The 26,852-nt window shown below is 38.5% G+C and overlaps 1 protein-coding gene across 3 annotated transcripts in view; it reads left to right on the top strand.

The window, feature by feature from the left end:
* Positions 1-26,852, top strand: part of ADAMTSL1 (ADAMTS like 1) — a 1,092,747-nt gene that overhangs the window by 969,989 nt on the left and 95,906 nt on the right. For all 3 annotated transcript variants that reach the window (XM_056805329.1, XM_056805328.1, XM_056805331.1), the window contains one exon: positions 17,203-17,413. In XM_056805329.1, coding sequence (XP_056661307.1) covers positions 17,203-17,413 — 211 coding nt within the window. The remainder of the gene's footprint in view (positions 1-17,202; positions 17,414-26,852) is intronic.

The raw sequence follows: 26,852 nt of genomic DNA, 5'->3' as shown, positions 1-26,852 counted from the left end.
AGGAACAGTGTGCTCCTTGTTTGGTGTGGGGTATCACTAAAAACCCAAAGATAAATAGTTTGTAAGATGGCAGAAAAATTTACTAACATGGTCTCCAATTCAAACCAGTGAACCCTGAAGTAAAGATAAAGTAACAGAGAAAAGGAATAAAATAAAGATAAATTTTCAGAAAGTGACAGGAAAGAAATAATAGAATCTTCAGGTATAAGAGTAGAGATGTACACTTAGCAAAAGCCACAAATTTTCTTTCAACTAAGGCCTTTGTCTGAATTTAGTACAGAGCCAAGCATGTATGTAGTAGGCGAACTATTCAGAAAATAAGCAGAGTAGATGTAAAATGCAGACATCCCAACTGGTCCTGAATTATTACACAAAGCACTTAATTCCCAAAAATATACTTGTGGAAAGTAATGCTAACTTATCCAAAGAGGTGCTAACCTGGGAGATTTGGGAAGCTTTCCTAGAACTGAACCTCGCTACTTAAACTTCTGCTAATAAACACAAGCACAGTTTCTTATAAGTACCATAGCTATCATAGACTAGCCTCATAATCCTTTAGTTTGCCAGGAACAATCCTTGGCCCATCTGAATGAACATTTGTTCAATGCTGACCATATCCCAAGTACTGTAGTAATCACAGGGTATATAAATAAAAAAGACCCTCTCTGCTATTGAGAACACATTCTAATTAGAGAGACCTGGTTAAAGTGTGAAATCTGCCATTGTAATCACTATGTGGCCATAGGCATGTCAATTAAGCCATCTGTGTTCAATGCTGAGAACTTTCAGAAAAGAGGAACACCTACATACCTGAGGATGCACACATATGCAGTTGCCCTTAATTCCCTTAGGAAATCAGGAAAGCTGACTTAGGAAATCAGGAAGTAACCTCAAAGCTCATTTTGGGGCATAGACTGATTGAAAAACGACATGTAAGATTAAGTAGTAGAATAATCTTAGAGTATAAATGACTGAAGAACATTTGTGTTGAATGCTTGGGACTTAGTGAGTTGCTCTATGGAAAGAGAAACTGTACTTCAGTCTTTCCCCCTGTTCTGCCTCCTTCCCTTCTGCTTAGGAACATGGCCTTATCTCTCTTATCCTTAAAAGAGAGGTGAGGGAAAGCCCCACACTTGATCCTTCTCTTCACTTGATACCATCTCTTCTAGCTATCATCACATACCTTTTCACCCCTTCTTGGCTAAAATGCATGTAAAAGCTATCTACAGTAAGTATCCTCACCTCATCTCTAATTATACTTCTAAACATCTGTAATCAGATTTCTGATTTCATCATTCAAATGAAATTGCTCTCTCTCAGGTTACCAGTGATCTCTTACTTTCCAAATCTAATAGCTTTCTCTCTATATTCAGCTTCTTCACCTCTCTGTACCATTTTACCCTGTTTACCTCTATTGATCTTCCTGGATAGTCTCTCCTTTCTAGGTTTTAGTGACATTGCTCTCTCCTGGTTCTTCTTCTACTCCTCTGACTGCCACAGTCTCCTTTACTAGATCTTCATCCATGCTGGGTCCACTAACCATGGATATGACCAAAGGTTCAATCTTGGGCCCTCTTTATTTTTCTCCTTATATTGTCTTGATTGGCAATCTCATCAGCTCCAATGGATTTATTGGTCAACTCAATACAAATGATTCCAACGACTTATTCAGCCTTAGTCTATCTCCAAAGCTCTAATCCCATATCACCAACTGACTTTTGGACAAATTGGATATGCCATAGGGCTAGGCATTTCAAAGTCAACATGTCTAAAACAGAGTTCATTGTCTTTCCCCAAGTCCTTCCCATCTTCTGAACTACTCTTAGTTACCATTATCCCTCCAGGTACATAGGTGATGCCATTATTATTAACTCCCCATCCTTACAAATATAATCTGTTGCCCAATCTTGTCACTTCTACTGTTATAACATCTCTTGGGTATGTCTCATGCATTTGCCACCATAGTTCAGGCCCCAGTCAGGTAGAATATGACAATAACCTTCTAATTGTTCCCCTTGTCTCAAGTCTCCACACGGCTATAAAAGGACCTTTTCTGAAAGAGTAAGTTTGGCCATGTCATCCTCATACTTGAGCAGTTTCCTATTACCTCCAAAATAAAATATCAGGCTAGTTGTTTGGCATTCAGAACTCTTCACATCCTGGCCCTACCTTTACTTTTCCTCCCCTTTCAATCTTTTTATACTCCCCTCCCTCTGTACACTCTACAATCCTCTTGTTACACCAGCTTCCTTCTTCTACAAAACATTCCATCTCTTGATTTTCCACATTTTCATTGGCCATTCTTCCTCCCTGGAATACTTTTCCTCTTTACCTCCTTCAAGACTCAGCTGAATTCCATCTTCTTCAGCTGATCTTTCCCAATTCTCCTAGCTTCTCTTCAGTCAATCAACAAAATAAACTAGGCATTAAAGAATTCTCCAATAACCTTATCATATTGTGTAGACAAATATTTCAGCCATTTTGAAAGATATGTAGGACTTTTAGTAATTGAATGAAAGGCAGAGATGACATACAAGAAAGATCGTGTGTTTGGATTGGATCCCCCCCCCCAAAAAAAAAAGAAACCTTGGATGCCACTGAATTCCACACTTTTATTTTACAAATGAGAAAGCTGAGGTTCGTGGATATTAAATGAATAATCCAGGGTTACCCAGCAAGTATGCATCTGAAGGAATACTTGATTTGAGATTTTGCTTATTCAAAGACCCATGGATAAGAGAGTCATTAATCAAGCAATTCAGGAACGCCTTGAGGTAACAGACTTTTGCTTTAATACCAGAAGGCAGCAAGGTATTGGGAAAGTGAGGAGAGAGAAAATATTACACTCTCTTTGATCCACTCTGACCCAACAATTGGCTATTTTATTACCTCTAATGCATCGTTATTCAGAGGATCAGAGAGACCCGTTGAGGACAAACAGAAAAAGACAGATAAAGATAGTTACTGAAGAGAAGTAGCTTCAGAAAATGTAATTTCTAGTGGTACAGGGAATGCCAGCTCTGGATTCTAGAATGGTACCAATCCTTAGAGCCCCATCAGGGAGCCACACTTAAAGGGATCCTCAAGAGAACACCAGAAAGGAAAAAAAAAGATTCCTAGTATCAGGATATCTGGTGTTCTTCTTTAACATTTGTGCTCTGTACATATATGCCTTTGATCTTTAAGGTTGAGCCTACTTTTCCCAGGGACATTTCTTGTACTGAGAGAATGCTTCATATCAACTATTCTTACTTGGTAAATTCACTTTACCAATTGAAACTACTGGTTATTTATCAGGGGGAAGCACATTGGTGGGGGCTTGTCAGAAACAGTATTAGAAACAATACTGGTTACCTCTAGAACATGAAGAGTAGGAGTCAACTGACCCTCTGGCAACCCCAACTTTAGTTGGTAAGTCGAGAAGAGGTCCTGCTTATCTACTCTATATATTTCTGGTATGTACTTTTTTATATGCTATCTCCCCCATTAGCATATGAGCTTCTTGAGAATCAAGACTATTTTGCCTTTCTTTGAATATCTAGTGCTCAGAACGATAGTCACTTAATAAATGACTTATGTCTGACTTATACACTGACAGTAATTGGTGAATTAAAAGTCACTTCAATATATGAAGTCAATAAATGGAATGGAGGAGACAGTGAGTCTAGAACAAATGTGGAGCTGGTAAGTTCCATTTCTGCATTGAGGTCAGCTTTGAAAGGGTCCAGGTGCAAGGGTAAAATGTTGATTTGGGTCCTAGTGCTCTGTACACCCCCAATTTCCAACAAATACAAACAATTTATAGAACAGAACATGCTGTTCATTATTCTTGAATCCTCTTACTATGGAGAGTCATTTTCTGAGCTCTTCCTAGACTAAGTTAGGACAGGTACCAGGGATGGGGCAGAGGATGAGCTAGAGCAGTGATAGCAAACCTTTTAGAGACCAAGTACCCAAACCACAACCCTCACATCACATGTGAGCCCCCCATCTTACCACATACAGGGGAGAAAAGAAGAGTTCTCATTGGGCTGCTGGGCAGAGGGGTGGGTCATGTGAGAAATGTCCTCAGGTGTGCATGGAGAGGGGAGCAGCCCTCTCCGGCATGTGTGCTATAGGTTTGTGAACAGAGCTAGGGTCATTGGTTTATTTGTGGCACAGGTGCTTGCCAATATGAGCCTCAGTTTCTTTATTTGTAAATTAGGATAATAATATTTTTATTATCTACCTCACAGAATTATAAGAAAACCATTTTGCCAACTATAAAGCATTACACAAATATCAACAATTAGTAGTGATACTATCACCTAATTGATTATTTCTCACATTACTGTTAGGTCCTCATGAATAATATCTGTTTTGGCATGATTTTCTATAAATTTTTTTCATTAAAAAATCTTAAACATACCAAATAAATATTTTATGAACCCTAAAGAGAATCAGTAGCCTCAAGAACCCAACCATATAATCAGAGCCTTCCATTAAGGCTACATTATAGTTAGAGATTTGAGTAGTGGGGTTTAGTACTTCAAAGAACCTCAGGGCTTCTATAGGTCATCTCTGGGGGTTAACTAAAAGAAAGAGTAATCATAGCTGCTGTGTTTATTTTGAGTCAACACCATAACTTTATGGCTCCACCCATTTGGGTTATAAAAGTTCTAGTTAGCAAAACACAAGGGATAAGGTACTGACTGCAGTCTCTAAAGGTTGGGTATCATCAAGGCTTTTAGGAGAAATGCTGTGCAAAGCCACAGGGAAGGAAAGCGGGCCTTGAAAATCAGTTAGATGCCCCCAACAGGCCCTTTTAATAGAGATTACCAGCAAAAGGCAGAGGTTGGCAACCTGGGGCACTAGTACAGAAAAAGAAAAAGCATAGAGATCACCAAAGCAACTTCAGACCATGAATGCCAAATGGTCTGGCACAGAGACTGGGGTCAGCAACCCTAGGATTAGGCAATGCTTAAAAGTTCTCTGGATTCACTCAAGCTAGTGTCATATAAATAAATGATATTGAATTATAGCTCCAACCCTCTTTCTCCTTTTAAGCCATCCCTCAGCTCTTACCACAAGTTTTCAGTACCCTGGCTTTCTATCAGTCCCAAGAATCATTGTTTTCTTGTGTAAATAGCCTCAAAAGGTTTACTCAAAGGGAGAGAATAATATCACAAAGAAATCTTGTTTGGAAACTGTCATCCAAGTTTTGAAGTTGGGGAAGAAAAAGCAAAGTCAGGAAAATTATTCTCTGCCCCAACAAAGCCCTCCATGCCGAACAGACAACTTTCCTTTAGGAAACATGAGGGTATGTGAGGGAGGAGACTGGAGGCCACTTGTGAATGGGTTTGGGAGACCATCTGGGAAGTCAGGTTATAGCTTTTTAGTGACATGACATGGAATGCAAGGCTGTGCATTGCTGGTGCATGAGGGGAAATCCCTTGAAGATTTGTAAAGCTCTTTGGGTAGGAACCTCACTCCTCTACCATACTGTCCCTACCTTCACCCTTCCCCAGAATGAACACAAAACAAAACAGAACTAGAAAGCATGCTCTTCTTCTGTTCTCTGATCCCCAGAGCTCTTCAAATCTTAAACCTGTGCTTTTCCAGGCTATGGAAAATCACAGAAGGAAACAGTTACAATGAAGGGGATTTATCTATGTACAATCTACTCTGGCCAGACAGATACCATTTATCAAAGCTCTTTTTGCAAGTAAAATGATGCCAGGATCCACAGGAGGGGGGTGGGGCCGGGAAAGGGGGAAAGGATGATAAAGGCATAAGAGCCTTTACTAGAAGAACCCTACTGAAGGATCAGACTTCAGGGAGTGCTGCTATCATTAGCCTTTTGGCTGCTTCCTATGAAACCAGGAGAAGGGAGCCAACCATCCTCAGAGTCTCTCCTCTTCCTTTTGTGGTACCTACTGGGTGGTTTTACTGAACAGCTAAAAGCATTTAGACACATCTAGGGAACTCATACTACAGCCCTTTCTTTCATGTAATGAAGGTTGACTATATAACTGCCACACAATGGAGCGGAGCAAAACCACATGTGGGCTGAAGCCCCCCTCCCTTGATCTGAGAAAAGGAAAGTGTTGTTCTCTTCTGCTCCCCCTCACATGTCTAATTCCTCCTGGAGGGAAATTCTGCAGAGCAAGGTAGGAGGACTCTGAGCGGAAGAATCCTTCAGGTGGCCCTTGTCCCTGTTGCAGCCATATGTTTATGTACATGTAGTATTTGTAGAGATGCCTTGTAAGTCTCCTAGTGTGATTAATTTTTAAAGGAAGGTAATTTGCTGAGAGTTGGCAATGTGGGTTATAATGTTATCGTTCCACATTCCTTTTTCATCCTTCAATGTGTAAATTTTCCTTCCCTTTGTCTTGCCATACACTTATACCTCTAAATCTGAGCTTATCCAAACATTTATGCAAGCCCTGGAGTTTGAATAATTTGCTACTAGACTGAAAGGATCACGTTTTGGAAGTTCTGGAAACTTCAGTCCATGAACAGACCCATGTCTAAAGTGGTTTTCTTTTTCAGCTAATTAATGTGCCCATTTATTCATGGAGGACTCTGGGGCTGCAAGTTCAGTTGAAAAGGTTTAATATATCTTTGTTCCTTTCCAAGCAACCTCAAAATGACTGCATACCCCCTTCGTACCCTTAGGAGCCCCTGGGCATTCGACTTATTTCTCCCCTTCATGTTGGGAAGCAAAATTCTCTGTTGGAAACATGGGAAAAAACTTCTTCCTCCACCCTTTCCTCCCTATATCCATCCCTTTCATTTATATTGGCCCTAAGGGAGCATCAGCTTCCTCCTGGCTATGGCCACAAACAGAACACCTCCTTCTGACACCACCCAGAAGGTCACATCACACAGTGCTAGTTTCAACTGGCAGGAAGGTCTCTCAGTATACATAGCTGCCTGCCTGCAAATCCCAGCCAGAGCCACTCATCCTCAGGGATTGGATGGCCAGGAAAATACACAAATGTGGAAGGGCTACAAGGCTCCTGGGGTTCTGGTATGCAGGGGAGGAAACCATTTCTTCCCTCTACTTAACTCTGTAAGACTCTCAGATCGAATGGGTAGAGCTCTGTCACTCCTGAGAGCGTCAGCATCAAAAGGGTCAACCTCAACTCAGAGACATCACTAGCACACTCTTTCCAAGAGGCATTCATTCCATCCCCAAGTTTGCTGCATAGATCCGGGGCAGATTCTTCACTAAGATGGGTTCTGGCCTCATCCTTCTCTTTCTTGTTATAAAGAGATAGCAGTTCCTTTTTGCTGATTGGGATTTAGAGGCCAAGAGTCTGGTCTGATAATTTGAGCTGAAGTGAAAAAAACAAAACAAAATAAAACAAAACAAAAACCTCCTTAAGACTAAGATTGTTTCCAGGCTAGTCAAGGTGGTAGCTAGCATCCAGCCAGATTCAAGTGGGAGACATGTGAGCCTCGAGCAGTTGTCAAGAAGAGATCCTGGATCCTCACAAACATGAAGAGGAGCTCTGTCTGAAACTGCTAAAATAACTAAAGACATATAGGGTAAAGGAAGAAGACAGGCACTTATTAAGCACCTACTATGTGCCAGGTTCTGTGCAAAGTGCTTTACAAATATGTTATCTTTTCCTCACAACAGCCCTATGTGGTAAGTATTATTATTATCCTCATTTTAAAACTGAAAGAGGCAACTTGCCCAGGATTACACAGCTGGTGGGTATCTAAGGCAAGATTTTTAGGGCTTCCCAAATCCCCATCCAATAGTCTATCCAGTGCTCCATGGTGCCTCTCCTCCTGATATCATCAACTAGTTCATAAAAACACAAATTAGTTAAAAGTTTCTAGGGACGGTTAGTTCCAAAGGAACAATGTTATGCATGAGCGATGATACTGACAAAGCTATAGAGGAGTTTCTCCATATTAGCTCAGGGTTTCATTATGATAAATTAACAATTTCCTTATGAAATGATGCTGGGGAGGTTATATTCTATAGGGTATACCCATAATCACCCTTGCCCCAAATCCACAAATTTAACTTGACATCCCAGGAATTAATATGGCATGACTAATCATGTTAGAGGGTGATGAGCCAGAAGTAGAAAATGTTTGCTTTTTGTAAACCTGTGAATATCCACAGGCATTCTGATTTTATGAAAGAACAGGAGAAAAATTAGAAATGCTGCTAAAGAAAAGTATTCCTATCCCTATGAGAATAAAAAGGTTGAGGTCAAAGCTGGGAGGAAGAGAATGAAGAGGAGAATGAGAAAAAAGCTTCATTCACAAAACTCATGCATGCGTGTGTTTGTGTGTCTGGGTGTGTATGTGTATCAGTTCTTTGTAATTTATCATGAATGAGTTTAGTGAATATGGAATTCATATGAAATTAACAGAGGGTAAATTAGAGACAAATCATACCCTAGACAGTATCTGGAATACCATGTGGTTTTGTTGATAGTGAACAGTGCCTAAGAGATCAGAATGTAGATTCTCAGTGCTATAGCCTAAGCATTTAAGACTTTTCTATTCTGGTTTCCATAGCTTGGGAGTGGAGATGAATCCCTTCTGAAAACCAGGAGATGGCTGTAAATTATTCTGAGATAAGGGGAATGCCATACTACATGAATTCAAACTATTCTGTTATTGCAAGCCTAGAAATCAGCATGATAGGAGGGATGGGGCAATGAATTTAGTATCAGAGAATCTAGCTTCAAATCCTAGCTCTGCCCCTGTGATTTGGGGGTATCACTTACATTTTCTGGGCCTTAGTTTCCTCTGATAAAATGAACTCGTTACACTAGATGGCCTCCAAAGTCTCTTTCAGCTCCAAATCTATGTTTTTATGTTCCTATAACCTGGTGTTTTGAGCATTGTAGGGAGCAAGGGATAGGCAAACATCCCATCACTAAATACCTTTAAAGATCAATTTTAATCTAAGTTAATTTAAAAAAAGATACTGGGTCATATTCTTCAACAAAATAAAGTTATACCTTAAATGTAAGTTAGGGATTTAATCCTTAAGTCAGTTCACTAGAATGTAGAACAATAAGGTAGTAAATGATGTGCAGATGATAAAAGCTTTTTGGAAAAAGAAATGCACATCATAATCAAAAACAATGGATGGTTTTTAATAACCTAATTTGAATCCTAACACAAGGATTTAATAACTTACAGATGTTGGCCTGATAATGTCCCTTTAAATCACCCTGTGATAATGAAACATCAAAGAGAAACAAATATATTCTACCCCCAGGGACCTTTGAACCAAATGTTAAAAATAATTTCTTGGTCATTTTTATGTGGTTAAACACGAAAACAACGAGAGAGGCCTCAATTTTATTTCTCACATAAACATTTTTCAGTGTGGAGAGAGCCTTGGCTGGGACCATCTCACATCTAACACCTGACACCTGTGTGAACAGAAACATTCTTCAGTTGTGAAGGGAAGGCATGCAGCTGTGTCTATGTCCATGCAATGGCTGAATTAATCACACAATGCATCAATAGCTGGCTTCCTCTCCTGTCTCTTCACATATCAAACACCGGAGACAGGAGAATCTCCACTGGGAAAATGACTCTGTCCTTTGCTTTCCGTTGCCCGGGCTCCAGTTGGATTTATGGCAGTATCGCCCTGGGGATTTGCTTGCTAGCATTAGTGTGGTACTCCAGCCTCAGGCAGAAGACTTTGTCCTCTCCTCACTCACTTGGGTGTGGACACCCATGATGACATGAAAGGATTTAAAAGGCCAATTCAGCCAACTTTTCTTGAGCACTGTGTGGCAGGTCCTGGGCCAGGTCCTGAAGATACAAAGACAGAAGCAAAACAGTTTTTTTACCTCAAGGAGTTAATGTTCTTTTGAGGCAAATAGCTTGTATGTAGATCAGTGTGCACAGTTTGTTTAGAATAAATGCTGAGCGATTTGGGGCAGATAAGTGGTGCAGTGGATGTGGAATCAGTAAGACCTAAGTTGAAATCCAGTCTGAGCAAGTCACTGAACTACTCACTATGTGCCTCAATTTCTTTATTTGTTAAAGGGGAATAATTTTAGTTCCTACCACGCAGGGTTATTGTGAGGATCAAATGAGAAATTATTTGTAAAGTGCTTAGCCCAGTGCCTGGCACATAGTAGGTGCTATGTAAATGTTAGCTATTATTTGGGGTGAGGAAAGGAAGTGCCCTAACAAAAGATTAAATTAAGTTAAGGTCTTTGAACTAAACTTTGAAATAATCTAGGGATTCCTCGTGGTAGAGGTGAGGAAGAATAGCAATCCATATATATCAGATAGTCAGTGCCTAGGCATAAAATGGTGTATATATAAAAGTAGACCAGCTTGGCTGGAACACAGATAGGGCTAGGAATGTGAGCTCAGCCTGCAAAGATAATCTGAATCCAGATGGCAAAGGACTTTCAGTGGCAAACATATACATTTATGCTCTATTCTAGAACCAATAAGGAAGCTTCTTAAGCAGAAAAATCAATCAGTAACCATTTATAAAGTACCTACTGTGTGCCAGGCACATGAACTTGAGGAATACCAATTTTTCAACTTTTTGAAGAATAAGCCAGAGGCATCTGAATGATATTTCAATAACCTATCATCCATTCTTCCCCTCTCTTCTCATAGAGATTTTTCAGAGAGGCCAAATTATCTTAGCTTTGAAGTTGAATGGGCTTCAGCCTTCATGCCTAGGAGGTAAGCGAGCAGAAACTTGGGCTTCTCCAGAAAAATCCAGAGGCACAGAAGAATTCATGGAGACCAGAAGAGAAAGGCAATGGAGCTTTTCTGGAGTTTTAAGTCTTCTGCCTAATTTTTCCCCCAATCCCAGGCATGGAGGCAGATGTAAATTTGCACATAATTCCAAGCCCTGCCAAATATGAGGGCCAGAATGTCTGTGGTGATGGAAAGGAGGGAAGGAGATCCTGAAGGAGGGCCTGGAATTGGGGATTTAAGTCCTGACATGAATGATGACACTTCCCCTCCAAAGTTCAGGTATTCCAAATGAAAAGGAAGCCTTGAAAATAAATTCCTAGGCAGTTCGGTTTCTCTTCACAGTAGAAATGGAAGAGTATGAAACTACTCAAGAGAATTTTTAAGGAAAAAGAGACTTCATAAAGTATTATAGCTTCAGCAAGGAAATCCAGGGTGCTTTCCACGTTCTAATCTCTTCCTATGGGACCTGTTCAAAAGCAGTCATAGAAGAGCAGCTAGAAAGCACAGTGGATAGAGCTTCAGACCTGGAGTCAGAAGGACCAGAGTTCAAATCTGGCCTCAGACACTGCCTATCTGTGTGTGATCTTGGGCAAGTAACTTAACCCCAATTGCCTAGCACTTGCCACTCTTTGGTATTAGAATTGATACTATGGCAGAGGGTAAGAGGTTGATTGTTTTGTTTTGTTTTTTAAGCCTGTTTATTTTTGGTAGGTTTGTAATACTTGTCCCACTCTTCCATAATGGAATGATTCAGTGGCTCCAAATAGAATGATACAATCCCAAGTGTAAAAGCAAAGATTGTCTGGCCCATTATCCTACCTCTAAGAAGAATTAAATCCAGACCATCTTAGACACACAAAAGATTCGAGACTATATTTTAAACCATTGTCACCCAAGTGACAATGTGGTGGAAGATAATAGATCAGGAGCATGTAGTACTTCCCAGAGGCAATGGAAATGGCAAAGTAGGAGCCCTTGTTAACCAGGGGTGAGCATCAATAATGACAATGATGATAGCTAGCCTTTGAACAATGCTTTAAGGTTTGTGAAGTGCTTTACAAATATCATTCCATTTTATCATCACAATTCTGGGAGGTAGGTACTATTATTATCCCTATTTTACAGATAAGGAAACTAAGACAGTGATTTTTTTAAGTGACAGAATCATTTAGCTAAAACTTGTTTGAAGTCATATTTGAACTCAGGTCTTCCTAATTCCTAAATGTCTGGGTGCCAAGAATGAGATATCCAAACAAGTCCAAAGCAGTTCCCAAGAAGGGATGGAGTCCACTTACTTCACAATTTTGACTAAGTAAGGCTTACATCAAGTATACAAATTTGTTGTTTTTATATTTTTCACAGACATGGAATTACACAATAATTGTTTCTACTGCAAATACCAAGTTTTCAAGGTATAGTAAAAAATGAATAGTAGAGAAAAGGTTATCATTTAAAAGGGTTGTGACCTATTCTACATAAAAATGATTAAAAAGACAAGGCAGGTAATTAATGTGGTGGGAACAGTGCTGGACTTAGAATTATGAAGACCTGGATTCAAATCCTGACTGAGACACTTATTAGCTCAGTGGCCCTGAACAAGTCTTTGTCTCAGTATCCTCAATTGTAAAATTAGGAAGTTCAACCTCAAACTCTAAACCTGTTAGTCTAATCTCATTTTGATTGCCCCCTAATCAGAAATCAAAAAATTATTTCATCACTATCAATGATAAATGTTTAACCTTCCCCATAAAGCAAAGAGACTATATATATATATATATATGTATATATATATATATATATATCAGGAAAGAAAGCTATGAAAGTTGAAAGGGATGAACTCACCCATAAAATGGAAGCAGATAGCAGAATGGATTAGAAACCAGAATCCAAAGTTATGCTATTTATAAGAGATACACTTCAAACAGAATGACATACAAGCAACTAAAATAAAAGACTGGAGCAAAATCTAATATGGTTGAAGTAAAAAAGTCAGGGATAACAACCATGATCTCATATTTAAACAAAAAGCAAAAATAGGTCCAATCAAAATAATCAAGAAAACTGTATTTTACTAAAAAGGTACCCTAGACAATGAAATAACATCAAATATAACATCCAAAAAATTTACAGCAAGTTTCTCTGATAAAGACATCTTTTGTCAGGTATATACTGAGCAGAGAACTGAGGTAAGTTTGTAAAAATGAGAGGCATTCCCCAAATGATAAGTGGTCAAAGGATATAAAAGTCAATTTAGAAAAGAGGAAATCAATGATATCTCTAGTCATATTTTTTAAAAAAATGCTTTAAATCACCATTGATTAGAGAAATTCACGTTAAAACAACTCTGAGGCAAACCACTCTCATATCCTTGCCAAGAAAACCCCATAGAAAGCTATGGGCCATGTGGTTACATAGAGTCAGACATGATGGAATGACTAAACAACATCACTGTCCCTCCTAAAATGGGATTTCTCCTGGCTAAGGTTCACCAGTGCCTTCAAGGAAGCCTTTTTATGAAATGATTTACAAACTTCACAACATCCTAAGTCACTCACTTCTGGGCACTTTCCTATGTTCCTCCTAATGTGTGATATATCATGTTCCAGATGTATTGGGACCAAAATAGAATGCCAAGTATCCCATGAAAGCATTTTGAAAAAGTACTGGATTTGGAGTCAGAAGAACCAAGTTCAAATCTCAACTTTGTCATTCCCTATATATGGCTTTGGACACTCATTTAAATCATTCTGTGCCTCAGTTACTTCAACTATAAAAATGAGGAGGTTGGATTAGCTTCTAGCTCTAAATTCCTGATCTTACTATCTCCCTTGTTCTAAATACTATGTCTTAATGAAACTCAAGATTACTTTAGCTTTTTTGGTTGCTATATCATACTGTTCAGTCAATAAAAGCTTTCAAGTTCACTAAAACCATTAAATCTTTTTATCAGAATTGTTATCAATCCATGCCACTTTTGATCCATATTTGCAAAATTAATTTTGTTTGAACCCAAGGGAAATCTACATTCCCCTCCACTCTTTCCTCCAGTGGTAGAAATACTACCCTTCCTTTAAGGTTCCCATTAATCCCCATCTCATCCAATAAGTTTTTTCTGTCCATAGCAGTCTTCACTGATATTCCTGTCCTCTAAATTCTTGACATACTTAGTTTGTTATGACAAAGTTTACCTATTAATTATGTGTTTTTTCCTCTTTCTGCATTTCTTCAGTGAGTGTGTTAGGCTGGGTGATATTTAGGCTTCCTTACAACTCAAAAATTCCATTTCCATATAATATTATTAATTGCTACTTTATGGATTATGTGACCTCATATAGATTGTAAGTTACTTGAAGACAGGAACCATGCCTTATATTTCTTTTATATCTTCCACAGTGCCTGATTCATCACTGAGCACATTTATATTTTCAACAAATAATTGATTAACTCAGATGAGTCACCAGTTATCTTCTTCAGTTCATCTAGCCATTTCCTCTTTCAAATAAATCCTGGTTCAGAACTCACTCCCTTAAGGAATCCTTCCTTTACAAATGCCATTCCATTCTGCTCTTTTATCCCCTATACCCACAGCATCCACATACTCTGTTCACCATACTTAAAGACACACCGGTTGACATGCTACTTTGTCAGTATTCTTGGACAAGAATCCATCTTCTATTTCCTTTGTATCTTCTACTAGAATATGGACAGCCTCTGCAAATGTTGCCTAACTTGTTACCATCCTACTAGAGGAATTGCAATGAAAACAAATGACCTATAAGCATTTTCAAAACAATCAAAGACTATTACAGTAGGCAATAACAGTAAGAGAATCTATAAACAAGCCAATGTTTCATACTGACGACTCAGGAAAGGACAACTTAAATGTGAACCAAGAAGTGCATGTTCATGTGATGTTTTATTCTTCTTTATTCAAACAAAAACAGCATTAAAATTATTTTTAAAATAAGTAATAGGTTCTTTTTCTCACCCAGGAGCCAAGGGAAAGTTCTTGGGACAGGAGGGCTGCTTAGCTGTGACCTGCCAGTAGAAGTAATGGGCATTTATATCAATAACAAGTGATAAGTTTCTGGAAATCATTGGCACTCTGAAAGAAAAGAAATTTTGGCAACCCTCATAATGAGTTCTGTATCCAAAGGCATTCTCCTAGAAGGCTAAAATTCTTCCTTTTGTACACCTAACTCAGACATGTCCCACTGAGACGTGTCAGCCACTGAAGATACTTGGTGCCCATGCAAATTCTGATCAATGTCTTTATAGGAAACCAAGAGACTCGTCCCCAAAGACATTGTTAGGGTTACCACATTCTGACTTTGTCTAGCAGGCTGCCAAGTAACCAGGCTGCTTTCCAAAACAACAAAAGCAAGAGCATTAGTCAAACTCAGTGGTCAGATTGTGTTTGTAGGAGATGGTGGCAGGGAAGCTGATTTTAGGATCAGAAAATTTGGAGCTGAAAGCGGCCTTAGAGGACCAATGCCTCGTTGTACTTATAAGGAAACTGGACCTCAGCGAGGGGAAGGGAATTGCCAGAGATCACACATATAGAAAATAGCAGAAAATCATAAAGAAAGAGATATAATTCAAATTCAAGTATCCTGAGAGTTGATCCAGATTGCTTTTTCCACTATGGCAAGATGGCAATATCAATTGCCCACACTGTGTGTAAATACTTCGTGTGGCCAGATATTAGAAGTTGTGGAAGAAGGAGTAGCCATGATAGTATGATTTGGGGAACTCCTAGAAACAAGCCCACTTTTGCCTCCTTTGTAATGCATTTGATTTTGCTCATTTAAAAACATTATCCCAAGAAGGGAATCCATAGGCTTCATCAGACATGACACACGCAAAAATGGCTAAGAACCCATACTGTATAGAGAGGACTCTACTACAATATTGACTCAGTCTTGTAAGTTTATAAACAGTTAGGAACTTCTGAATGATATGGCTATATAGTAAGGAATCAATATTGGACCTGGGTTTTGTTTTAACTTGAGAAGAAGGGGGGAAAGAGAGGTTTTATTTTTGTTTGTTTTTTTCCCTAAAATTCAAGCTATGTAAATTACAAATTACATCCCAGATTCCAAGAGAAATCTGGCACCAAAGACAAAGGTTGCAGTCTTGCTTCTCATCCATACTAACTTGTGACCTTGGTCAAATCACTACAACTCTCAGTGCCCTCAGGTAACTCTTCAAATCTGTCTGTTGCAGAGAATTTCCCTACTAGGTATTCCTTACAGATATGAAATCACAGGTCAAGAGAAGGAAGGGAAAGTATTACCCATTCAGCATCTCCTTTTGAGACTCATGAATATTAATGAGATCCTTTCAGTGTATATTCCCAAGGAAGTACATGGGTTCTCTATAGCCCAGTAACACCAGAAACAATAGACAGGGAGGGACTAGGTTGGATGCTGGCAAGTTGGGTAAATGAGGGTAGGGGAATTTGTTATGGGTTGATGAAAACCTCTGCAAGCCAGAGATTCCATCAAACTCTTCTCAAAGCTGACTGTGGACAGTACAATGAGAAGCCACAGGCTATTGGTCATTACTCTTCCATCTCCTATGATCTTCTAGGCCATGTCCTGTTGGCAGATTATTCAAGCCTAGACAAGTAAGTAGGCAAGGCTTTGAAAACCTCAAGTGGTAAACAGATTTCTTTAAAGCAACGTAAAGGAAACCACAGGGAACCTGAGTTTTATCTTTGCCATTATCATTTCTGAAGTTGGGATCAAGAGAGAAAAGCAAGTTTTTTGTGTTTTTTTTTAGTTTGTTTTGTTTTTCTAGCCCTTCACTTCATCTTAGCTGGCTTCTTCAAACCACAGTTATTTGAAACAAGTATATTTAGGCTCCCAGCTTGACAAGTCTTTCCAGATAACAAGACTCTCCTCTCCATTTAATTCTCCCCTCAAGAACCGATGTATTTAGCAGCCTTCATTTCAGTTACATTATCCAGTACCAGGCAGTGATGATATTTATACATAAGACAGAGCTACAGTTCTGAGTCACAGTAAAAATTTGAGGAGATTTGGAGCCAATGACTTTTTTTTCTTTGAAACCAAAGAATAAACAAGCACAGATTTTTCTACCTTGCTGAGAACAAGGCCTGGAAAGGTGAGCAGGAAGACCTGTTCACTCCCTGGGTGTCCAACCCAGACCTGAAATTTAATCCATTCATAATTCTAGAAAAATAACTTTAATTGTATATTCATTAGCAAAATGGTGGTGATAATTATTTGAGATATAATGAATGTTTGATAATATCATGTTTTATTTCAAATTTTGGAAAAGGGTAGGATGGTGGGAGCAGGGAAAGTGATAGAGACTAAGCCTAAAAAGGAGACCCTTACTTTAATTCTTGCTCAGTTTGAACAAATTTAAATATGGGTGTTTTTATTCTATCACAACCACTCAGCCTTGTGATGGCAGGTTTGGGAAACTTCTCCACAGATAATTCAGGCTTCCTCTTCCCCTTTGATCTCTCCTTAGGTGGGAAATTGGCAAGTGGAGTCCATGTAGTTTAACCTGTGGAGTCGGCCTACAGACTCGGGATGTTTTCTGCTCCCACCTACTTTCCAGAGAGATGAACGAGACTGTGGTGCTGGCAGATGAACTGTGCCACAAGCCCAAGCCCACCATAGTACAAGCTTGCAACCGTTTCAACTGCCCACCAGCCTGGTACCCTGCAGAATGGCAACAGGTGAGAACTAGGGATAAGAGTAGTGTTTGCTATGATCTCTTTCTTGCCTTGGTTTGATTTAGGTGACTGCTGAATATATCTAGGAAATGTATTTTTGAACACTCAAGCTAGAATACCCTACTTCTCTAATGGAAAAGAATGGGAATCATAAAGATGTAAAAGAGGATAGCTACCTTTTCCCTTATTTGAAGGGATAGTTAAAAAAAAGTGGAAGTTGTGGACTCGTGGTTGGCCAGAGGGGGAATAATTAAAAGTAATAGATAGGAGTTGTAGGTAGGAAGAGATAATTTCAACTGATGCAAGAAAAATCTTCCTTAACAAATAGAAGTAATTCAAAGTGTAATTGTTTGTCTTGGAGATTTCTCTTCACTAAAGACCTTCAATCCAAGGCCAAAGGACCACCACATATGACATATGGGGAATCCTAGTTCAAATATGGATTCTGCTCTAGAAATAAATGACCTGTGAGATCCCTTCTGACTCTGAAATTCTGTGAAGTTGGTACTGCATACCATGCATTAGCAAAGAATTCATTTGATTTTTTTTTAAGCTTTGGTGATGAATTAGTGTTGATCTATATGGACAGTTAGGTGACATAATGGATAGAGTGACAGACATGGAGTCAGAAAGACCTATGTTCAAATCTAGTCTCAAATACATACTAACTATGTGACTCTGGGCAAGTCACTAAACCCTGTTTTCCTCAATTTCCTCATTTGTAAAATGAGCGAGAGAAGGAAATGGCAAACTAATATCATTCCCAAGAAAATCCTAAATGGACTCAAGAAGAGTCAGATATGACTGAAAAAATGCCTGAACAAGTCATATTATCATACCCATCACTCTTGGGATCAATGTAACACATCTGAAAGCATTTACAGTATGACAGATAGGCAATTAAGAACAGAAATTGCATGGGGAAGCCCCAAAGAACCAAGAATTTAATATATAGTAGGTAGAGAAGTTTAAAGACTTTCAGGGATTCTGTGATATTTACACTTCTTCAAGAGCCGATCAATTATTATGCATCTTATTTTAACACTTCAAGGGTCTATGCTTTTGTCAGGGTAGAATTCCCTCTATGAATGCCAGTCTCAGGCTTTTACTTGTTGATCTTCAGAAACTATTGTTGATGAAAAAAAATCATTGTCCAGTGACCAAGCTACCAGGGCTGAAGTTCTTTAAATTTAGATAGACTGCCTCTTAGAAAAGAATATTGCTTGTCTGCACTGAAGACCATTCTACTTTGGTAGAATGTCCCAGAGTTAGAGGTCCTGTGGCAGTGCTTTTGAGTACTTAAGGTGATGCTCATAATTCAGTGAAGCATCAGAGAAAGTGAGAGATTCATATTCAATAATATTTATTTCATAATTGTTAGATTCCTCATCTGAAAAAGAAGGGGGTTGGATTAGAGGATCTTTAATGTTCCTTTCAGTCTTATAAGTAAACAACACCGTAAATGTATGCATCTTTCCATAAATACTTTAATCAATTAATAAATCCAATCTAATCAATTATTCAGCATTTCTTAAGAATTTTCTACACACAAGGCACTGTGCTAGACCCTGGAAATACAGATAAAAATGAAACAGTATCTGCCCTCAAGAAGCTTATATTTTATTGGGGGAAGCCACAGAGTACCCAAATAGCAAAGGTCTTGTGAATCCAAATTTAGTACCCGTTACCTATAGAAAATCTCCCAAAATTTATCAAATCTGATAACTATCACTATTGATTTATGTTAGAGCCAGAAGAACCTGAAAAGAATCTTTAGTGAGTATGAAGCCATGGGTAAAAAACTGAAGAGCTTTGAGATGCAAATGTTGTTTTCGAAAGATAGGCAAGTGGGACAGCTAGATGGCTCAGTGGATAAAGAACCAGGTCTGGAAATGGGATGTCCTGTATTCAAATTTGGCCTTAGACACTCCCTACCTATGTGACCCTGAGCAAATCACTTATCCCCCATTGCCCAGCCCTTACCATTCCTCTGCTATAGAACCAATACATAGTATTCATTCTAAGATGGAAGGAAGAAGGGGAGGAAGGAAGGGAGGGAGGGAGGGAGGGAGGAGAAAGGAGGGAGGGATGAAGGAAGGAAGAGGAAGGAAGGAGTGAGGGGTGAAGAGAGGGAGGAAGGAAGGAAGAGGGGGTAGAGGAAGGAAGGAAGGAAGGAAGGAAGGAAGGAAGGAAGGAAGGAAGGAAGGAAGGAAGGAAGGAAGGAAGGAAGGAAGGAAGGAAGGAAGGAAGGAAGGAAGGAAGGAAGAGGGAGGGAAGGATGAAGGAAGAAAGGGAGGAAGGGAGGGAAGGAGGGAAGAGGTAGACAGTAAATAAGTGGTGGAGATGATAATGTCAAAGAATGGAATTTAGCTTTTTAGACCAATTTAAGAAGTTTAAAAATGATGGGTTAAAATGATGGGATTATATATATATATATATATATATATATATATATAAAACCAACTTCATATTTCCTATCTTCTTGGAAAGGGGAAGGAAGAATGAGACATAGATTTTTGGACATAGCTAATGTGAAAATTTGTTGCGCTTGGGAAAACATTATTATAATTTATTACATATTTATAACAAATCGTGTATATTATATTATTGTTATATATTATATACTTTAAAAAATAAAAACAAATGGTAGCAACAACAACAAAGAATGGTGGGTTCTTAGCCAAAGTAGAGATACTAGTGAATTATGTCTTTTCCTGGAGATATACTGAACGGATAAGGAGGACTTTAAAATGAAAATTCATCAAAAAGAAGGGTTCCCAGAACCAGTGACTACACCAGACACCATGGAGAGAATTAGTGATACTAAGAGATAGAAGTGAAGAGGGGAATACTTCCAGGAAATATAATTCAGAGAGAAAAATAATAATGGAAACATCCAGGAATGGACAAGACAAGGGCAGAAATGATTGAAAAAATGAGCATGAGATATTGAGAGATAGAAATCTAGTTTTCATGAAGCTTTGATAAGGAAATACCCATAAGTTAAATATATTAATGGAAAGACAAACTTTGTTCAGGAAGATTTTGGCAGGTAGGTGGGTGGGACAGTAGAACAACACTCTGTCCAGACAGTTTTAGTCCAAAAACCCATAACCCTTAAGGAAGGAAACCTTGGTGAAAAACATACGAGTTAGGAAGAAGTGAAGAAAAAATAGAAATTATTCTCCACAGCACATCATCACAGCTTTAATCAATAGTTAGAAGACAGTAATGACAAATTTCTGATGGAAATCACCAAACAGCTAAAAGATAGAATGTGTTCTTATTGGGAGATTTTAATTCAATTTAAAAAACATTATTAATACCCTTATGATATGTGAAGCCCCCACTGATATTCTAGGTCCTGGGGAATACAAATCAAAAATAAAAGTACTTGCCCTGGAACAAGTTTTATTTTATCAGAAAAAAACAATATGTGCTTATAAGTTTAAGATATACACCAAATAAATGCAAAATAATTTTGGTAGAGGCTGGAGCACTAGCATCTGGAGTAAGCAGAAGGGGAGTTTCATGGACAGGTGGCCCTCAACCTGAGTTTTGAAGAAACCTAGTGATGCTAAAGGTCTGAAGTGTGGAGGAAGTATATTCTAGTCTGAGAGTAGGAAACAGTCAAGCTTTTGACATGGAAATTGGAGATGATATATTGTGTTGGAAGAACACTAAGTAGATCAGTTTGACTGAAATATGAAATGGCCTGAGAAGTGATATGTGTTAAGTCTAGATAGGTATGTTGGAGCTAAATTGTTAAGGGCTTTAAATATCCATTGAGGGGATTGTATTGGATATGTGAAGTAATAGAGAGCACATCATAAAGCTTCTTGAGCTGAGAAGTAGCATACATATAGATTTGATTTTTTTGATCCATGAAGGAAACATGGATGAGACATGGCTGATTAGACATGGAGAGGAAAAAAGAGTGAAGCATGGGAAATGACCAAGTTTGCCCTGGGAAAATTAGATGTGGGGGAGGATAGCAGGGAGAACATGAGTTCTTCTTTGGCTGTGTTGAGTTTGAAATGTCTATTGGACTACAGAGTTGAAAATGTCCTATAGGCAGTTGGTGATACAGGACTAGAGTGCAAGAGAGAGACTATAGCAAAAGTCCTTTAGATCTGGGAGTAGAATTGATAATTAAACACATAAGAACTGATGAGATCACAGGGAAAGAGAATGAAGAGAGACAGGAGAAAAGAGCCCAGGATAGCACCCTGGGATTAATGCAGAATAAGATCATGTTAGCTTTTAGAGGTCATCAGAAAGTCTTTCCAAAAGATTTATTCAGCAACATTAGCTTCCCAGGACCATTTGATTAAAAGACTAAAAGAAAACAAGCCTTTATGTGATGTGTTTGGCAGAGTAAGTCAACAGTAACTCGGAGCAATTCTTAGCTAATTGGCTTTTATCTCAGGACACTAGTGTAGTAGATTGGAGTGCTGACATTCTCTTATTCACACCACAGCTGTTAACAACACACTTGTCTTTGAGTTTTGGATTTCACTACAATCCTTGTTAGAACAAGGGCATGTAGTATACCACTCACAACAAGTTATTGCTTTCTTGATGTCTAAATCTTTCTTTCTTCCTTTCTTTACTATTTATCTGTCTAGGCATTGCTTATGACCCAGAGTGTATAGACCTGGGAATTTCTCATCCTTCAACACTCAGGCTATAATTTCTTTCTTTCTTTTTTTCTTGTGCAAAGGAACAGGGAAAAAAATCTGTGAGATGTCTGAAGGGTCCATTTAAAATATGACAGACGACTGCTTTGGTGAGTGCCGAGTTTTCAGTGGGACAAAAGCTGCATCACAGTGTTTGGCTGGACACAAGTGTTATCAGGGCAATCTGTGTGTGGTTTTCCCAGAGAAAAGGCAGCATAAATTGTATGGATCACCATCTGTCAAATGTTAATGTCACTTCCTTTGTTTCCTTTGAAGCCCATACTTGACAAATGGCAAATATCCAACATTTACTCATACTTGGATTGGGAGAGAAAGAAGGAAGACTAAAATACAAACCTGTTTTAGAAGTAATTAGGAGTCTATGATGCAGAACTGTAATTTTAGCTTGAGTTGCTATCTGACCTTTCTTTGTTTCTACTATTCCTTGTAGTCATTCTTTCTCACTTTTATTCTATCATCTGGCTCTGTATGATAACCTTTGTCTTTTTAGCCCTAACATATTGGAAGTATATTTTTAGTTACGAGAGGAGGTTGGTTTTATGAAAAGAAATTAAAATCTTTTGTATATTAGTCTTCCTTACTGTCTTATAAAGAGGGGTTGTTTTAGTATTTTTACTTTTTCTCCACTGTCTAGCCCCTGGCACATAGTAGGCATTAATTAAAATGCCCATTGATTAATGAATTAACTAAGGCCTTAGGGAGTTGGGTAACAGTACAAGGATTTAAACCTATGCCATCTGACTTTATCTGATACTGATATTTTTTGATAATTTTGATAATTATCTGATTATAGGTCCAGCACTCTATCCATTCTCCCATCTACATCTACCTCTCCGTGTGTACCTTCTAGCCCTTGTTCCTAGTTTTAACTTCAGGGGCTAAGTAGAATAAGTTGTTCCATATGGTGGCTTTTCCTTTACTTGAAGGTGATTATTTCCCCTGGTCTCCAAGCTAAATATCCCCATTTTCTCTGCCCAAACCCTCTGTGCCTTGGAGAGGGAGATCTCTACCCTCAGGGCTCACCTTCCTCTGGATGCATTTCAGCTTTTCCATGATTTTCCTAAAATGTGTCCTTTAGTACTTTGCCTAGTAGGGTATAGTTGTCCTAAGTGTGGTCTCCCTCGCTCTGGACATAGAGCTAGTTGTTTGCTTCCCTTCGCATCCAATTAGCAAAAGAGCGACAGACTGTATAAGGAAAGCAAACTGGGTCCCTTGTTTTCAGTACTTAGCATTAATTTATGGAAAGTACTTGGAAGCCAGCTCACTGTGACTTCTCTACCTTCCACCTCCCCAAAACTCATTAATGTTCTTTCTTTGTTCATTTTTTTTTAATCTCAATCCTTATGGGAAGGGACAGATGACTGGAAAGGACCAAAAGAAACAACATCAAATAAACTGGAAAGTGTTCCAAATTCGTTTGTGCTTTTTCACATAAATTCTGTTTTATGTACAGCTTGGTGTCCACTAGTCCTACACGCAAATGTTGCATGCATCTGGGCACAGACAGAAATAACCTCCCATTCCTTTCCTTGGCTCATAAGGGGGATTCCAGGGCCTTTTCCCTATAATCTTTTTTCCTGGGGTTAGAATTTGGCATGTCTGTGTGCAAGCATATGAAAGGATAATTTTAAGAAAGAAAAAAAGTTGCAATGATTGAATTGCAAATGGTTACCAATTATTTTTCCATTTCCTATTTTTTTCCTCCATTGGATTAAATGAGATAAAACTCTGAAGTTCTTGGCAGATCAAATCCTGATAGTCATCAGTGTAACATTCCAGTAACTAAAAGAAAGCTTCATATAAGTGAGAGGCTGTTTAAAATGTCCTTTCCTGGGAATAAATCCATTAGTGTGTTTATCTTGTTTACAAAAGTGTATTTCAGAAGGAAAATGAGAAGTCCCATTTTTTAAAGCTACAATATAAGTCTCTTGAACAGAGATCAAAGGTTAAAGATCACATTAATCATTGAATAGAAATTGTTTTTGGAAGGGATGGAGGGAGTGGGAGAAACAAAAGGAAAAAAAAAACAATTTATTTTTGCAATGCTAAAAGTGCCCTCCATGGCCACTTGGGATTTCTAACAGCTAAAAGGGACCATCATTCTACTTGGTTTCTTTAAAGACAATAATCCCACCTTTTGAATCCCCTTATTACCTTCAAAGACCCATTGTAAGTGCTATTTCCTATATGAGGCCCTTCCCCATCCCCCCCCCCAGTTCTTAGCATTCAACACAAACTCACATAAAGACCACAAATTATCTTGTATTGATACATATATTTTGAACTTACTTTACATATGTTCCATTTTTCCTCTACATCAGTCAATCAACCAGATTTGTTAAGTATCTAGTATGTCACAGGAATGTGCTAGCTGCTGGGGATATAGCTTTCGAGAATAAAACAATCTCCACTTGCAAAATTGCATTCTGATGAGGAAACAAATACACATATAAGAATATGCAGAAAAATGTGAAGAGAAGAAATATTATTAAACATAAAGTACTCAGGGAAGGACAAAGCTTTTGTTACAGAACCAGAAAGTCATGTAATAGTGACACTGAAGCTATGCTTGGATGGGAAAGATTCTGTGAAGTAGGAGTACTTTCCAGGAAAGGAAGACAGAGATGGAGGGTGGATGTCATGTGTGAGGAATAGAAAGGACGGTTTGGCCAGATCACAGAATATAGGAAGGCAAGAAATATACAAGGCTAGGAAGATAGCTTGTGACTGGATTATGAAGGGATTTAAAAGCTAAATAGAGGAGTTTATATTTTATTCCAGAAGCAATAGAAAATCACTGGTATTTGTTGAATAGAAAAGTGTGACATGGTTAGTTTAAGGAAAAATCATTTTGACTGCTATATAAGCAATAGAAAGAGGTATAGCAAAGAGAATTAGGAGGCTGTTGCAATAATCTACTGGAAAGGGGGCAGCTAGGTAGCTCAGTGGATTGAGAGCCAGGCCTAGAGATGGGAGGTCCTAGGTTCAAATCTGACCTCAGACACGTCCCAGCTGTGTGACCCTGGGCAAGTCACTTGCCTAGCCCTTACCACTCTTCTGCCTTGGAAACAATACACAGTATTGATTCCAAGATGGAAAGTAACGGTTTTAAAAAAAATAATCTACCCAAGAGGTATGAGGGTCTGAAATGGGGTGAAGACTATATAAGTAGAGAGACAGAGTTGGATTTTAGATTTTGTGAAGGTAGAAGTAGTAAGATTAGCTACTGTTTGAGTATATGTAGTGAAAGAGAATGAGGATTTAATGATAAAGGCAAAGTTATATATCTGATAGATTGGAAGTTCATGGTGGTGCCTTCAACAGCAATAGAAACATATGGAAGTAGGATGGGTTTGGAGGAAAAGAGTTTGGATGTGTTGACTTTGATATGTCTTTGTGCCATTTATTTTTAAATATCCAGCAAGCCATGATGTTGCAAGACTGGAGCTAAGAGAAAGGATTAGGCTTCCTCTTTCTTGGTATCCTCCTCGGTATTCTGAGTTTATCATCTCAGCAGATTCGTGACTGATGGGGTTACCAAGAGAGTATAGAAAGTGAGGAGGGCCCACAACCCAGGCTTTTGAAAATAAGTAGAAGGTATGTTCCTTTAGGATAAGAACTCTTTCATTTTTGTCTTCCTAATCCTAGCACCTAACACAGTGCTAAAACATAGAGTTGGTTCCTACTATATGCCATAATAGGCATTAATTAATGCCAGGTGTTGGATTTAATTAAATAACTGGGCTTCTTTTTTTTGGCTCCATAAAATGAGTGTATTGAAGGAGATCTCTAAGCTTCCTGTAGCTCTGAGTCTATGATCCTACTATAATGACTATCATAAATAACAGCAGCAATTCCTCATCAACTGTAAATAAGCAGATTAAGACTAATAATAATGAGAGTTCAGGTTTATATGGAGCTTTAAGATTACAAAGTACTTTCTCTGCTACATCTCTGTGAGATAATAATAAAAACAATAATAATAACTAGCTTTTATATAGTTCTTTAAGGTTTGCAGAGCACTTTACATATGTTCTCATCTCCTCAAAACAACCCTGTGTGGTATATTAAATTATTACCCTCCTCATTTTACATATGGAGAAACTGAGGCTGAAAGAAGCTTAGTAACTTGGCCAGGGTAATGTAGCTAATGGTTGAGGCAGAATTTGAACTCCTGTATTTCTGATTCCAAATCCAACTCTGGATTCAATGTGCCACCTAGCTATCTAGTACAAGCATTACTATCACAATTTTACAGATGAGGAACTGAGGTTCAGAGATGGTGATTAGCCAGTGGTCACATAGCTGGTAAATGTTGCATCTGGTATATAACCCTAGGGGCCCTGACCACAAGTCCAACCCTCTAGCCACCAGCCCAGTGGCCTCTCATAATAGCTAACATGCAATATAAGACTTTCCAAAGTGCCTTATTATTGTAATGAGCCTCACAACAATCATATAAATCTGACTGGGTAGGTAGCCCCAGCATTTTTATTCCTATTTTACAGATAAAGATACTGAAGTAGTATGATTTATCAAAGGTGACACAGCTCACAAGTGGTTGAATTAGAACCTGAACCTAGATCTTTGGACTCCAAATCCATTACTCTTTGCCTAGTTACCCATCAATAAATCAGTAAAATGTCTGTATTGTCTCAGCTATTCTTGACCTAGAGCTTTTTATTGATTTAGCTAAAGTTGATGTTAGCCACAGAGGAAAAAACGCAAGCCTAAAATATCCC

The sequence above is a fragment of the Monodelphis domestica genome, chromosome 7, assembly GCF_027887165.1.
Source record: "Monodelphis domestica isolate mMonDom1 chromosome 7, mMonDom1.pri, whole genome shotgun sequence".
Lineage (NCBI taxonomy): Eukaryota > Metazoa > Chordata > Mammalia > Didelphimorphia > Didelphidae > Monodelphis > Monodelphis domestica.
This window is presented reverse-complemented; position numbering and strand designations above follow the sequence as displayed.